At 44.6% G+C, this 16,580-nt stretch overlaps 1 protein-coding gene across 1 annotated transcript in view; it reads left to right on the top strand.

Moving 5' to 3' along the window:
- Positions 1-16,580, top strand: part of ccdc171 (coiled-coil domain containing 171) — a 63,920-nt gene that overhangs the window by 15,534 nt on the left and 31,806 nt on the right. Inside the window, exons 12-19 of the mRNA XM_029250169.1 lie at positions 393-482; positions 916-1,116; positions 5,421-5,588; positions 7,726-7,914; positions 10,513-10,984; positions 11,074-11,190; positions 14,592-14,803; positions 15,648-15,797. Of these exons, the coding sequence (XP_029106002.1) occupies positions 393-482; positions 916-1,116; positions 5,421-5,588; positions 7,726-7,914; positions 10,513-10,984; positions 11,074-11,190; positions 14,592-14,803; positions 15,648-15,797 (1,599 nt within the window). The remainder of the gene's footprint in view (positions 1-392; positions 483-915; positions 1,117-5,420; positions 5,589-7,725; positions 7,915-10,512; positions 10,985-11,073; positions 11,191-14,591; positions 14,804-15,647; positions 15,798-16,580) is intronic.

The raw sequence follows: 16,580 nt of genomic DNA, 5'->3' as shown, positions 1-16,580 counted from the left end.
ACCCATTTATACAGTTGGGTAATTTTTACTGTATTAATTCAGTGTAAGTGTCTTGATCAAGGGCATTATAGCAAGGAGCTGGGATTCGAACTAAGCAGTAATCACTTCGCCACCTGCTGACAAAAGGAGCAATTTGAAGGCACATAGAAAAGCCCAAATGAAATGCAGTTTCACATTCCCCAGCTTTGCTATTAATGAAAAATTTCAATATTAGGTAGTCAAGTGTCAACAGAAATAAAAACCTGCTGCCCTGTACAATTTTGTTCTTGATGGCTGTTAAAATTGACTAAAGATTACCAAAATACCCAAAGACTTTTGTGTTCAGTCAAAACCAGTGGACTGGCCTGTTTTGGAACACTTCTTTTTCATGGTAATTTTATTTATTCATACAGGTGTTGGATCTGACAAAGAAGTACGAAACAGCCACTCGGGAATGTAAATGTTTTGAAGAAGACCTCCGGAGACAGAAGAAAAATATAGAGGTATGTTGATTGAAAGAACTATATTTCAGTGAATTTTTTCCCCTTTGGTTTTACTTTCACCTTTACTAGCATTTCTTGCCAAACATGATTAAAATTGATGATGTGGGCAGCAGGAGGCATAATGGTTAGAGCTGCCACTTTGAATCAAAGGTGCCAGGTTATAATCCAACCTCCACAAGTGCTCGGAAGGGGCCATCTCGAAGACTTGTAGTGTCCTCAGGCTTTCAGAGAGTCCCAGTGAGGCAGGTTCATTGGCACTGTGAAAATGTGCCTACTGTTTAAATGGGTAAACCCTGTGTAAGTCACTTGCTTTGGAGAAAAGTGTCAGGTAAATGAATGAATGAATGAATGAATGAATGAATGAATAAAAAAATAAAAGGAACACCTTCAGCCCTCTGAATGTGTTATGTTCTCTGTCTCCGTATCCCTGCAGGAAGCCCACATCAAGCTCGCCTGTGCCCAGAGTGAGGTGACAGCACTGCGCTCGAGCTGCACGGAAAGCACAACCATGGCCGAACGGACGCAGGCAGAGCTGCGTAGCGCCCAGCGCCGCTGGGAGTCGGAGAGGGAGCGCTCGGCGGCGGCTCAGGAGGAAAGCCGCCGGCTTACAGAGGCTTACCAGCAGGACTCGCAGGTACCCTTCTAAAGAGGAGCTTCACCTCATCAGCTTCATAGCCTCCGCTGATACTTTCCCACAAATGAATAAAGACAGGGACGTGGAAAGGGGCGTACAGCTCTCCTCAGTTCTCAAAGCACCGGAGCAGGTTCGCGTCATCTTTCTCAAAGATTTTGTTGTTATTCTCTTTCTCAGGAGCACAAGCAAGTGTTCACCGGTCCTCATGTCCTCAAAGGCTCTGATCAGCTTCTGGTGTCGAGTCCCCAACTTCAGTCACTTTTGTAAACTTTAAAAAAGAAAAACATCCTTTTTTAAGCTTGCGTTCATTACTTGTAATAACATGCTTTCATGAATGAAAACTAAGAGTTTGTCATATCAGTGTTTTTAAGGGTAGATAATGTCCAAATTGTCATAATGTCAGACTTAGGCAAATATAATTTACTGGAGCAGCAGTCAGCATAGTGATTAGGGCACTTGCCCCACAATTGAAACATCCTGAGTTTGAATCCCACCTCCTTCTGTAGCACCCTTGGATGAGGTGCTCGCCCTGAATTGATACAGTAAAAATGACTCTGCAGTATAAGAGAATAAAACAGATAAATGAATAAATGACTGCATTTGCATTTGTTTGTTTATCTGATGGGGGGGGCTCAGTGGGTTTAGCCAGTGCCTGCTGTGTGGCGGGTCTAGGGTTCGAGCCCTGCTTGGGGTGCCTTGCGATGGACTGGCGACCTGTCCTGGGCGTGTCCCTTCGGCCTTGCGCCTGCGTTGCCGGGTATGGCTCCGGCTCACCGCGACCCTGCTCGGGACAAGCGGTTGTTGACTTTGGTTGGTATTTATTTGGCACTTTTCTACTATAACATTAAGCTACTTATCCTGAATTTCCATTGTATACAGCTGAGAATTTTATTCTGTCTACTCTAAATAAGTACCCTGATCAAAAGTTTGACAGAAGGAGGTGGGATTCAAACCCAGGCCCTTTGAATTTAAAGGCAACAGCTCTATCCGCTACACCTCCTGCTGCCCTCAGGTGCTACAGGTACAGATACTTAAGCTGAATTGCTCCTTAAGAAGCTTTGGAGGAAAGCAGGAGCTGAATAATTAAATGTCCGTGTTAGCGAGCCTGAAGGACATTAATGATGGTCTGTTGATTTAATGAGGAACTTATCTGGATATAGTGTAGTAAAATAATTCCTTAGCTGTGAGCCTGCCTTTGACATCACGACTCAGGCTAGAGATCCGTGGGCGGATTATAGGTGCTGCTCATGGGGGCCATGTCATCGCTGTGATTCACTTACTCGTGTCGCTGTAATTGTTGGGATTACCTGTTCACCTGCGGGGAAAATGTCATCTGTCTTGAGTCTGTAACCAAATCAAACCTTTTTCCACCCCTCCTAATTATGCCGTCCCCACCTTTGAGGCGGGTGACATTTCTGTGTTCTCTTTAGAAAGCTACAGTTTGGCCCCAGGTGTGACACAGTTAATTAGATTGGATGGGGTGGGGTGATGAATTAATTCACATTCCTGTTGTGTGAGTGCAGGAGACACCTGGAAGGAGACCATGTTTTGGCTGGGATCCATTTCCAGTGGAGGGCTGACTGCCTGCTGGTGCTCTTTTCACATCGTCGTTTCCTACAGTTCCTTCCGCTGTGCTGAGGTGGGGCGGCATGGTGGCTCAGCGGGTAGCGCTAGTGGACGGTGTTCGCGTGTTCTCTCCTGTGTTCGCGTGGGTTTCCTCCCGCTGCTCTGGTTTCCTCCCACAGTCCAGAGACAGGTGGATTTGTCACTTTAGATTACCTGCTCTGTGTGTGTGTGTGTGTGTGTGTGTGTGTGTGTGTGTGTGTGTGTGTGTGTGTGTGTGTGTGTGTGTGTGTTAAATTGCTCTGCTGTTTAAATGAGTGAAGGGGGTTTACTGTAGTGTATCTAACACTACAGGTCACCTTGGAGAAATGGAGATCAGCTGATTTGTAGTTAATAATAATTACATAATAAACAACCGTAAGCACAGACTGTGAGCAGCAGGTAGTGGTGTTTGTCTTGAAAGACAGTCTTTACAGCAAATGGAAATGAACGACTGGAAGAGATGATCCATTTTGCCGTTTTATTGCTGTTGGCTGTGGATAATTCTTTTCTGGTAAGGATGTTGAGAATAAAGTGTCACTGGTAACTGGCTTGATGATTTTTCTAGCATTTCATTCCCATAAGACTCAGTGACTGAAGCCTAGACCTTCTCGCCCTCATACACACTTACTTATGAAATCGAGCGTGTTCCTGTCATTAGTGGTTAGTCGTGTTGGGTTTTATGTAGTCTAACATCTGTTTTTGTCCTCAACCACAAAATATAGTGATAAGTGCATATTGTGCTCATCTGCCTTACAGATTTGAGAGACGTGGCTCCCACAGCCCCATGTAACCTTTAATTCTGATTTCTAATTCTATATTTTTTTTAGATTAATTGGTCCTTGATCTTACTCAATAACCAGACGGTCACGGTAATTATTGGGTTAATTTTGTAAAACATGACTGGGTGCAGCTTATTCATGTTCAAGGTTAGCCAGATTAGAAAAATATATTTTGTTATAATTAAATAATTATGGCACATGGGCAGATGTTTAAATAATTAATTGTCTATACGGTATTTCAAATATTCAGGGATTAGCAATTTAAATGTCTTCAGGGTAGCTTATAGCTTTATATACTCAAAAAAATAAATAAATAGAACAAATGAGTGTTGATGGAACTTCAGTGGGACGTGTTCTAATAGATATTTATTCCAGCTGGTATGCAGCAAACATAAATAATGCATTTAAGACCTAGTAATTCTGTTTCATTTTTATAACTTGGGTCGCAAAAGAGAGGAGTGGTGATGTCTCAGATTTTGCAGTCATTTGTAGAATCTAAGGCTCTTTGAAAACCTAATGCGAGTTTAAGTCATTGCAATGCGCACGGCTTCTCGTGGCTCATGGAGGCATGGTTTCCAAATGTAACAGCATTTTGGCTCTAGCCCATACTTTTGCTCAAACCTTTTTCAGTATAGACAAAAATACGCAGTCTGGATTAATCTGTAAAATGTCTAGCATTATCTTATTGTACATTTTAACCAAGGTAGTATGGCTTACCAGGTGGTCAAAGGATCTTTACCCTGACTTCGTTATAAGTACCAAACCTCTATACTGTATTATATAAACCTTATAAGAGTATATAAACAACTATCTTGCATGACAGCTCTATTGTACAGTATTGTAGCACACTGCACTCTGAACAGGACGAAGAAGGATGCACGTCCAGCGTTCATTACGAACGTTTATTGGAACACCGGCACACGTGGAAATAATGCTCTTGGTCCGAGGATCCCTTTTCTTCAAGGACCTACACCTCAAGCCAGCCTGCTTAGCATCCCTCAGGCTTTCCTGTCCTTAATCGTCCAACAGACACCCACCCCCTTATCAACCACTGTGGGAACTCACATGGAATAACAACAAATTCACATTTTACCCACAATTCTCAACTGTTTACAATAAACATCTTTTCCTGCTCAAACACAACTACTCAGCGGCTCCCACGGGTCGTTGCAATATATACTTTCTTATATATATTTTCACTCATTTCACACATTATTCATGTTAAAATATTAATGAACAATCATAATAGAAGCATGGTACAGTTTTAATGTTTTTAGGCTGCACTTATTTTCACTTTCATTTCGAAATGTTTTCATTACTGCGCCACTAGAATACTCATGTTTTTGATTGCTGGCATTTTTAAGAAGAGTAACTTCAGGGGACCCATAAACGAAACATTGTGTGAATAAAACACAGTCGCTCATAGAAACTCTGACCGAGTCAATAAAAAATATGGTGCCTTGCAGCAGCGCTACCAGCTAACATTACGGTTGAACACATGGCGCGGTTACTGTTAGACATTGCAACCAAATGTCTGGGCTCAAACAATATAAGTTGATGGGACAGCTGTTGTAAGGACTTGTATGCTCTTGTATGTGATGATGGCTGGTATCCTTCCCCTGCCAATTAGAAAAAATTATTGTGCTGTACATAAATGGGCTGAGAGAAAATACGATGTTTCAATTGAATATATGCTCGGAAAGTTTTGAATAGTTTGTTATTTTATTGTGTTTTCTCTCTTTAAATTCCCCTCCAGCTGCACTTGGTTTGGAACTGGAGTTGGGCTATAAAAACAGCGAACAAGGCCACAAGCTGCAGCATTCAGGTTCTCGTTCAAAGGTTTAAAAACTTGGTCCTTTTATTTGGGTTTCATTCCCCCTAACAACCTTGCATTGTGTGTGTTATGTGTGTTCCTCTCAGGAGAAGCTGACCTTTCTCCACGACCTGTACCAGCGCCTGGTAGCAGGCTGTGTGCTAATAAAACAACCCGAGGGCCTGCTGGGAAGCTTCTCCTGGCCGGAGCTGCGCGCCGTCCTGCAGGAACATGCCGATGCCTTGACCTCCGACCTCCGACGAGCTAACGAGAAGGTAGGCCGGCTAGGAGGGGTGCAGGCAGCGACATTCGTCCTCATCAGCTTCCTGAGAGGAAGCCCTCTTCTCCATGGTGCGCGCGCACACACACATGCACACTATGCTGCCGCATTAATAATTCACCGACATTAATTATGACTTGTCTACAACTCGGTTTGATGCCATTGCTGAGGGCATGTTAATGCAGCTGGTGTGTGTGTGTGGGGAAGCTTGTGCTGTTCTCCAAGCCGCTGCCAGGCAGCCACAGCCACAGGGACCTAATTAACAGGACATAAATTAAGGGCTTGCTGATGAAGCAGTCACAGGAGCGAGCAGGAGCTGTGTTTACAGTGCGTACAATGGGCGGGCCGTGCGCGTACGGGAACCGTGTTTGTTTTTCCACTGACAGGGCTTGAAGACGCACGGCGTGGCACTGGTATTGGCTCGAGGGGCGCTGACCGCGGAGCTCGGTTGGTCCGAGCGAGGGCCTGTTTTAGAGAGGGGAGCCGCACTCGAGCAGCCCTTGGCTGAGCTCTCCTGCCCACTGTGGTACTGGTTTCGTTGGCTGTACGGAAACCTTCGAAAACCTTTCTGACTCCGCGACCCTCATGATTCCCCTGCGGAGCCGCAGGGTGTCGAATGTTTGTTTGGCAGAAAGGTGTTCCCACCACCGGTGCGAGTTGTGTATCGAATGGTGGCCGCAACTGTCTGTTAAGTGTGGTTTAAATCAATAGGGATCATTTTCACAGTTTAGTTGAAGACGGCCGAGGATTCAAGAGGTGATATATTGAAACTGTCTTTGTGTTGGACTTTTTTCTTTTGCACTCTGCAGGTGTCATTCATAACATACTGTAGCCACAGTATCATCTGCACACTGGACTCCAAGGTATTATGTGAGCCCACATTTGCTGCATTTACCCATTTGAGGGTAGCAGGTGATGTAGTGGAACTCAAAGGACCTGCGTTTAAATCTCACCTCCTGCTGATTAAGGAACTTACCTTTTGTTGACACGGTAAAATAACCCTGCTGCATAAATTAGTAAATCATTATGAACAGCATAACATTGTAAATCGCTTTGGAGAAAAGCATTATCTCAGAATTTACATTTATTCATTTAGCTGATGCTTTTTTCCAAAGCGACTTAATGTTATGGTTACACTTATTACAAGTTTACAGTTATTTACCCATTTATACAGTTGGGTAAGGTTACTGGAGCAATTTAGGGTAAGTGCCTTGCTCAACGGTACTACAGCCGGAGGTAGGGATCAAACCTGCAACCTTTGGGTCTAAAGGCAGTAGTGCTAACCATGAGGCTGTCCCATAGAGTCCCACAGAGTTAATAAACTAACTTCAAAAATAATCCTAAACCATGTATAATTACGTGCAGTGACAGCTGACATCATTACCCTATTGTGGTAAACATTAGCTGTGCCCAAACAGATATATGAAAGAGACATTAAAAAAGGCATTTAAAAATCGTTTTGAGTCCAGTTTTTAAAATCTTCACTGTGTTTTATGAAAAATAAAAAAGTGAGGTATAGCCCTTCACTCCGTTATTAACCATCCAGTGTAGTCACTGGATCGTTTTACGCGTGCAGTGTACTCATATGAACAAATATATTTTCTACTGCTAAAAAATACAGTAATAGCAAGTACTGCTGTGTGTAAGAATGTGAAGATATAGCCTTGTGGTTGAAAACGCATTAACTTGTTCCTACTGTATGACTGTTACATTGTATAACCTGAAACAAAACAGGCTGTTGTAGCTGACAACCCCGAAAAACCGTTCAAGATCTGTGGTAGTAATAGTACACATACTTGGGGGGGGGGTGTGTGTGTGTGTGTGTGTGTGTGTATATATATATATATATATATATATATATATATATATATATATATATATATATATTTTACCACCCCCAACATGTGCTCTTTAAAGTGCTGAAAAGCAGAGAAGAGGTTGAGAGGGTTTCCACAGCAATATGTCACAGGGCATGCAGATGGCTGTGGGAAGAGTTCATGGACCCCTCATCAGCAAAAACCCTTTGACTGTGGTACAGCGTTTTACATGTGGGAACGGTGAGCAATGTTGTAGCTGTCTTTACAGCCCTGCACTACTTAGGCTCGTCTTCCTCCCCCACTCTCTCTCTCGAGATCTCCCATCTGGAGTGTGTGCGCAAGAGCAAGGAGGGGCTCGTTCGGGAGCTCCAGCAGAGCCACGAGAGCACCTTGAGCAAGCTGGCCGAGCAGGTGAAGAAGCAGGAGGAGACCTGGCAGAGACAGAGGCAGGACCTGGAGCAGCACCACGCTGACCTACGTGCCGAGCTGGGCGCTAGAGCACAGGTGTGCACCGCACCGCATCACACCGTACCGCACCGCAACAGAGCATCCCTTCAAATACTACTGTAGCCAGACTGGCCTATGTGGGGCTGCCTTTTGTTGCATATTTAATTTGCATGTGAGCAGATATTGAAATGGCTGGACAGTACTTTCCAGAATTGTATGAGAACACTGGGGAAAAATAGAACACACTTTCTTTAAGAAGGGGGGAAAAAAAAAAATCACTTTATTTCAATTTAAATAAGGTGGTTCAGTGGTTACAGCTATCACTTCTGGACTCAAAAGGGACCAAGTTTGAATCCCAACTCCTGCAAGTATTGTCCTTGATCATGGTACTTACCCTGAACTGATACAGTAAATATTACCCAGCTATATAAAGAGATAAATAATTGCAAATATTTTAACACTGTTAGGTGCTTTGGAGAAAAGTGTCAGCTAAATAAATAAAAATGTAATATGTGAAGTGATTTATTTGCATAAATCTTTTAGTAGTTATATAGAAGATATTTTATAAATGCCAATTTTGGTAAGGAAGTACTGTCTACACTGTACCATCTTCTAAGATCACATCATGGTCATTAGTCATTTTTTTGTCTTGAGTGGTTTGCTAATTGGCAGAATAAACCCCAAAGTAATAAAATTTAAAAAATAAAATAAAAAAAAAAAAAAATTAAAATTTATTTAAATTGTTATTTTCAAGCATAGAAAATATTGAAAATGCAGAATGGGGAGGAGTCATGGTGTTCTTTGCTGCAGCCTCCTCCTCTTTAAGATTCTTGGTAATTTTTCACCCTAGGGGCAGGATATTGAGTGGAAATTGGGCAAGACCTAATGTTAAATAACTTTCAATATTTAAAGTGATTTGAAAGCATGCAACCTTGAATACACAACACACACACACACACATTGACTGAATCCGCTTGTCCTGAGCGAGGTCACAGCAAGCTAGAGCTTAACCCCGCATCGCAGGGTGTAGGGCTGGAGGGGGAGGGGACACACCCAGGACAGGACGCCAGTCCGTGGCAAGGCACACCAAGCGGGACTCGAACCCCAGACCCACCAGAGAGCAGGCACAGGCCAAACCCGCTGCACCACCGCGCACTTTATTTGAACATTTTATTTACTTCTACCGAGGTTAACATGTCACAATGACTGAAAATACAGCGGGATGAGCAGTCAGTTGCATGACTGGACCCCCACCTACTATTAGCCTGGTTATGTGAGGATGGATTTTCAGTTTGCCTCTTATGGCTGCATATTGTTAAAGTCATCTTTCTTCTGAATCATGGTTTCTTTTGTTCTTAGAAATTCGGTCTGTGACATAAAGGTTATGTTTCTGAAAGAGCTGCACAGGCAGCAGTGTACATTTCATTTCTTGGAAACAGAATACAGGCCAAAGCGACTTTTTAAACTGATTAAATGGCAGATCCCTCCACAAAGGTTAGAAGTTACTGGAGAATAGTTGTCACAATATATCCGCCTACTGCCCAGGCAAGGTGCAGACGGGGTCTGCTCTGTGCTGTGCTTCTCAAGGAGACAGTGCTCCTCTCCTCAAGGCATTGGCAGGTCTATGAAACCTCCACATTACATCTTTTTTGTGTTTCAGGTCCAAGCTTGCTCTTGGATGTCATGATCAGGTATCATTCCTTCAGGAAAGACAGTTCAGCCACGATAAAGGCCCGCAGTAAAAATGCGTGCAGCTCTCATAATTAATGGTGTTTCTGAGGTTTTTCCCTTTTGTTGCGAAATAATAATTTACTGACATATTTAATGATGCTGGTCAATGCTATGTGCCAGACTTTGAGGCAGTGAAGCTTGAAATGTGTTTTAGAGACACTCGTTGAATTATGTCTGGCAGAATTTCACAGTACGCTGTGTCAGTAGAAGAAAATATCTTTGCAGAAGCAAGCAGCCTTCAGCAGTAACTCCATAATGGCTGGCAGAATAACTTCGTGCTGAGGAACTGGCACCCGAGACGGGCTGGACAGAGTGGCCCCCGCAAGGGCGTGATGCCCATACACTCTACTGTGTTGTGCACACTACAGACCTGTAGGTGGCAGCAGTGCCAAATGCTGTCTTCGTGTAACAAACCAGTGCAAAATCAATAAACAAACTGCACCAGAACTGTGCCTCTGTATAGTAGAATTTGCCCTGCGTTGGAGCCAAAAACATCTGGCAAAGAGATGCAGGTATTCTAAATGACATTCGAAAACTTTACAATGTTTCCGTTCCAGCAGGTGTCGTAGTCTTTAGAGCCCTAACCTTGCAAACAAAAGACCTGTGTATGATTTCCTCCTGCTGTAGTGTCATTGAGAAAGGTACTCGCTATGAATGGATATCATAAAAACTTCCCTGTTGTATAAATGGGGAAAATCAGCGTAAGCTGGTTTGGAGAAAAGACTCAGGTAAATGTAGGCGGGGCTCCCAGCTAGGTTTGCCATGTTATAGGTACAGCTAATGAGCGGCAGGCAATGTGTTATGTTGCGTGTTCATATACATATTATATGTTAAGCCCTGTTTAACAGTGTGTGGCTGCTGTGTTATTGGCCCTTTTTGTGTCCTGAGTCTGGTCACTTAAAGAGGACCGCATTTCTCCCTCAGAGGTGGCAGGCAGCTGCTGAGGAGGCCCAGGCGAAGGTTGCCGCTCTGGAGAAGATGAAGAGTCAGGCGTCTGTGGAGCTGGTGCACTACTGCAACCTCCTGGGCAAGTCCCGGCGTGAGGGCGCCGCCTTGCTGGCGGCGTGCGGACTGCTGTTGGGGGCGTTGGGTCCGCTTCGTTGGCGGTTGGCCGCCTTGGGGGGCCAGAAGGCCCTGCTCCTGGGGCAACTGCGCGCCCGAGAGGCCTTCGAGGCAGAGGTTTGCTCCTTGGCGCGCGCTCTGGAGCCCGAAGCTGAGGCCGATGGATTCCACCTCCGCAAGTTCCGAAAGTGCGCCATTGCCGTGATGGCAGCAAACCGCCTGAGGAGGCTTGCCCTGCGCTCCCCAATACTGTTCACTGTACGCGCCGGCTCCTCGGACCTGCCAGCCCTGTCCGTTTGCCCTCTGGGAACCAGATCGACGTTCCCGTGTGACAGTAGGTGTCTCAGCTCCGTTTTGGTGAGGCTAAAAGCCGGTCGCTCATGGGTCACTGTTGTGATGACACCTGCTGTGTGGCACTCTCAGGCCAGGACAGGCAGCAGTGGCAGAAAGACATCGCTCCGCGGTGGCTCTCCAACAAGGAGCTGCTGTCTCTTCTCCTCAGCACCATTGGAGACCTGCAGGATCTGGTGCCCGCAGCAGGTAGGTTAGCTACCGTGGTAACCAAGAGTTACTTTTTCACGTTCTTATAGACATAAGAATAATCAGACTTCTTTCTATTTTTAAGAGACCTTAAAACTGTGCGTGACGTTGCAGTTCATGTGGTTGACTGCTCATTGCAATGCACTGTTTTGTTGACATGGTAGTAATCTTATACATGGGTGAAATGTTTCAACAAAACATAGTATAATACAGCAAAAGAGGAAAATGAGATTTATTGAATAATGAAATTAATACTGTACTGTGATGGTACTGAACGGTACCTTTTAAAACTGCAGTGACCCCATATCCCCCTCCCCTTTGTTATGTGTGGAAGAACAGTATCTGCTAAATATTAATTATGTGAATTTTTTTTGCTGAACTTTTATTTAATTCAATAACTTAGTAGCAATGAGCGAATTGAACATACTCTGCATAAATATCTTGTTCCTTGGACTCTTATGAGATTTCTGCCTGTGCTTCACTTGTGTGCTGTGTGTCGCCCAACTTTTCCCCGGCGTCGTTTGTCACTTTTGGGGGGAAAAGCAACTGCCAAATGAGTGGAAACAGTGTAAAACAGAGGATGTGCGTATCACTTCATACCGTGTGACTTGCAATGCTGCTTTTCACACCTAATCTGTCTCCTGAAGCGCTCTGTAAAGGTGGTTGCTGAGAAGCAGGCTTGTTTAAGATGCGTCTCAGAGAGAACAAAGGCAGAAATAGGTAGGTTTAGCTTTAAAATGAATAATTGAAGGTGAACACAAAGTGAAGGTGAAAAGAAAAGCGCCAAGTCAATTAGCGCAGGGAGCGGACGCGCTCGGAGCCGCTCCGGAGGTCAGTGTACTGCACTAAGGCGGACTCCTCGAGGGCGCCAGCGCAGCCCAACAAAAGCAGGATGAAAGATGCTCCAAGTGCATTGTGGGCTCTTCCTGCGCACGGGCCGTTTGATTTGTCCACAGCCGTGCTGTTTGCGTGTCAGACGAGGCTCCGCACGAGCGCAGCCGCATGAATAATTGAGCGGTTTCACGCAGCCGGGGTGCGCGCCGGGCCGGGTCGGGCCGAGCCGCTCGTTCCGTCAGAGCTCGGCCCTCCGAGCTGCTTCGGCGGGATCGCGGTAAAGGGCCGCACCCCCCCCCCCCGCCTCCCTCCCCCCCCTCGACCCCCTGCTCTGCCCACTTCAAAGTAGGCTGGGAGCGCAGCGCAGCGTAATGTGTCTCTTTCTCTCCTCTTATTGATAACGAATCAAGAGGGGTCTCATTAAAAATTGACAAAGGTTTACAGCCGAAGGTTGAAGTGTAGTCTACAGAAATGTTCATTTGTGGCTGCCTTTCTGACTTAATGTGCGATCTTTAATCAACACAGATAAACAAACAAAAGTGGCAGTACTTGCTGGGGGTGGAGTGAATCACTGCAAGTGGGCCGTGTGCTTTCCGTATCTTTCTGGACCTTTCACGTACCCTGAACTGCGGACGCGCCGGACAGTCTGGGACACGTATATATTGCGATCTGTGAGACAGGTGTGGTGGGTGATGGTGATGTCACTATTGCGCTTTTTGTTAAAAGCGCTCAGATCAGGTGGTAAATGACAGCAGTCCACACCACTGCCAACACCGGACTTTTCCAGTTGTCAGCGTCTGTGGCCTTTGTACCAGATAAGGTGCTCCACCTACCAGAAACAGCTGTGGCCCTTAAAAGCCAAGCTTTCACTTGCGTTTATTTATTTAAATAATGCTCTTCTACAAAGTGACTTACAGTGATTTACCCTTTATACAGCAGGGCAAGTTTTACTGTATCACTTCAGGTAAGTATCTTGATCAAGGGTACTACAGCAGGAGGTGGGCTTTAAACCGGGGTCCCTCAAGTACAAGTCAGCATCACCATCCATGAGACCCCCTGATGTCCCAGTCTTAATTCTGCAACTGGAGCTGAACAAAGGGAAAGTTTCTGTCCCTTTTGGGCAAAATTTGGCCATCTTTCTTATGGGAATGATGAAGGCAAATTGCAGAACTTCATCTTTGCAGAGCTAAAACATGCACACCACATTTGCTATTTTTTTAAAATCAGTTTCACCTAACAGTAATATTGATATATGTAAATAAAATGTAACATTTTAAAAAGAGAGGTTTGTGTTTTCAATTGGCCTTTTTTAAATTCTGGGAAAAATATGAAAAAGCAATGTTTAGATGGTTTCTCCAACTTTCGATCACCTGAGGTCCAGCCACGTGCAGATGAACCACACACACTTTAATTACTTTGATAGGATGACAAAAACTCATCTGTGCAACATAAAAACTGGAGATATGGAGTGGACCCATCAATGCTTGTGGCCCTCTTGTGCTCTGATGAGTCTAAATCAGTTGAATGTGAGTGAGTGAGGCTCACGAAGAAACGGCTAAGGCTTTCTGGAGGACAGCAGCTGAATTTTTGTGACGGCTTCCCCTTGTGTGTGAAAGAGCACGTCTTTGCTGGAGAAAAGCAGTCGTATAAATCGCCTGTAATACGGCAGCCCCAGAGTGCCCACTAAGTGCTTAAAGTATTTACAGCTCCAGGTTCAGCTGCCTCCTCTCTCATCCCACTAGATTACATATAAGACAACATATGACAGATAAGGGGGCTTTTCTCCGAGCAGTGAGAAAGGAATGCCAGGGCACTCGCGAAACCATAAATAAAACCCATTAAATTTATCTCATGCTAATTAGTATTAAGAGCGCTGACAATTTTATTTATCGACGTTAGACACAATTAATAATTACAGGCGTGAGAAAACCCACCAATATGCAGGACGTGTTTGGTGCGTCAAGGCTGTAAACCCATTACCCACGCACGCTGATTACTGAGGCCTGGTGGGGAAGTAAGTAATTGTGCCTGTAAGGTTTTAATTGCCCTGGAATGCTAGCTGAACTGTAGCACCTTGTTTTCTGGACATAAATAGTTGGACGACAGGGATGGCACGGCCCGAGCAAGCTGCGAGAGCTGCTACGGCTGGCCCCGAACAGCCATCCGGAAGACGAGACGGAATCTAGGGGGTCGAGCTACTTGGAGACACTTGCAATGATCTCTGTGTTAATTGTACTTTATTTTATTACATTTATTATATTTTTTTTAAATCTATATGACACTCTTCTCCAACATGACTCAGATTTAAGTTACTTAGTGATTTACACATTTATAGAGCAGGGTAATTTTTACTGTTTTGATTCAGGGTGGTTAGAACCACTACCTTGCGCTCGAAGGACCCAGTTGCTGTGGTACCACTGATCAAAGCACTTACCCTGATTTGATACTGTAAAATTTACCCAGCTTTGTAAATAGGTAAATCAGTGTATGTAGCGTAACTTTGTGAGTCAATGTAAAGGGAAGTGTCAGGTAAGTGAACATTGTCCTCCGTTTGCCTCCACGAACAGAGTCTGGTTCCCAGCACTCAGGGTCCCTGCTGATGGCCGCTGCGCAGGGCTGTCTCTCCCAGCTGGTGGAGCGGTTGCTGGCTGAGTCGGACCGGGACTACGGTGCGTGTGGCCTGGACCGGGGCGAGCTGAGCCGCAGGCTAGGCCGAGGTCTGCGCAGACTCAATGCCATGACGGCCCGTGGCACCGTTCCCGCTGTGCTAACAAGAAAGGTAGGAGCTCTGGGACGCATCTCTGATCCTTTGTGACATTCCAGAGTACTTCACTGTGTTTTTGCAATCAACTATTGACAGCAAACAATTATATTTCTTAGTTTTTCGTTTATCTGTCATGCTAATTAGTATTTCTCCTATTCAGCCCTCCATATGGAGGTTTCTAAATTGACCTTTCTTGCATACAAAAATACCACACGCTTCAATGCCTTGTGGTTATTACCTTTGATGCTTTTAATGCATGGAAATCTGTTATTGATTCCAGTTCTTTCCTCATCAAGAATTATGTTGTGCCAAGAATAAATAGCATTTTGACTTTTCCATGTTAGTTGCGTAAATTTTTCTTGACTACGCCAGACTAGCTTTTAAATAAAACATATATTTAGACAAAAAGTTCCTATTCACCAAAGGGCTACATTAATTAGCAGGAAGGTAGTGAATAAATGTCCTTTTATAAAGTCCCATAGCTGTAGACTGTGAACTTTTTGTCAGTGAGAACAGTAAAGTTGGTTGTACTTGGTCTTAATCACAAATGTATTTATTGTAGTACATTATAATAATACAGGACATACAGTATACTCTACTTAGGGTATGTACTTTACTCTCGGTCACTTACTGTTGTTAACCACTTATCCTTGTCAGACTCACAGTGGTCCAGAAACAATCCCAGAATCACTTGAATGTATTTGACCCATTGCAGTGGTCTGTTACCTACTTTGCAGCCACTGTGATGATATGTTTTGAGCATCTGAAGATGATTTACATCAGTGCTGTGCTGCTGTGATTTTGATGACGCAGCGTATATGTCTGATGGGTGATGCGTTATGCTCTGTCGAAACACAAGCGCATGGCGGCAGTCCTGCAGCAGCACATCCTGCACTTCACGCAGCGCCTGCACGCTGCAGAGGTGGAGCGCCGCAGTCTCCGTCTCGAGCTGGCCCACATGAAAGGCACGGCACGGGAAGCAAAGGGAGAGGCCGGTCGTCGGCATGCCGTGAGTGATCCCCGCCTGGCTTAATGCTTCACAGCTCTGGCGGTTGCATACGGATACACAGACATAGCTAGATAATGATTCATAGATAGACGTTTACATGACACTTTTCTCCAAAGCAGCTTACAGTTTTAAGCTACTTAAATTCATTTACCCATTTATACACCTGGGCGATTTTACTGGAGCATTTTAGGACAAGTACCATGCTTAAGGGTACTACAGATGGAAGTGGGATTTGAACCTATGACCTCTGGGTGCAACAGCAGCATCCCTGACCACTACGCTACCAGCCGTCCCTATAAATATTGACATGAATAGACAGATATCGATAGATAATTTCTTTATCTCGAAGGACACTGCACAGGAGTGGAGCAGCACAGATACGACAGGGCAGTGACTCGGGAACAACACTGGAATGGGAAAATGCGACACCTAGACCAGCATGAGAGAGTGAATAGACAGTGAATTGCTGATGAACAAAAAGCGGCACCGACAGCTCAACGGAATTAGTCCGCTGCTGAAGAGGGTGTCCAGAGTCCACAGTGAGATCCTTACCTGAAGTCTTGCAACTGTAGAGCAGGTGGTGTCACAGGCCATGCCATGTTAAAAAGCGAAATGGCACATGCTTATCATTCCCTTAGTTAACCTTGGCCTTGTTAAAAGATTTTTTTTCCTCTGTTCTAAAATACTGAAATGAACCAGGTTGAGCACCATGTAGAAAACCTAAGAAATTGAAGTATATAAATACATATTTTTAACAGGGGGATTAATGTGGTAAAATTTCAT

The sequence above is a fragment of the Scleropages formosus genome, chromosome 3, assembly GCF_900964775.1.
Source record: "Scleropages formosus chromosome 3, fSclFor1.1, whole genome shotgun sequence".
Taxonomy (NCBI): Eukaryota; Metazoa; Chordata; class Actinopteri; order Osteoglossiformes; family Osteoglossidae; genus Scleropages; species Scleropages formosus.
Note: the sequence above shows the minus strand (reverse complement) of the source record. Positions and strands in the feature narration are given on the sequence as shown.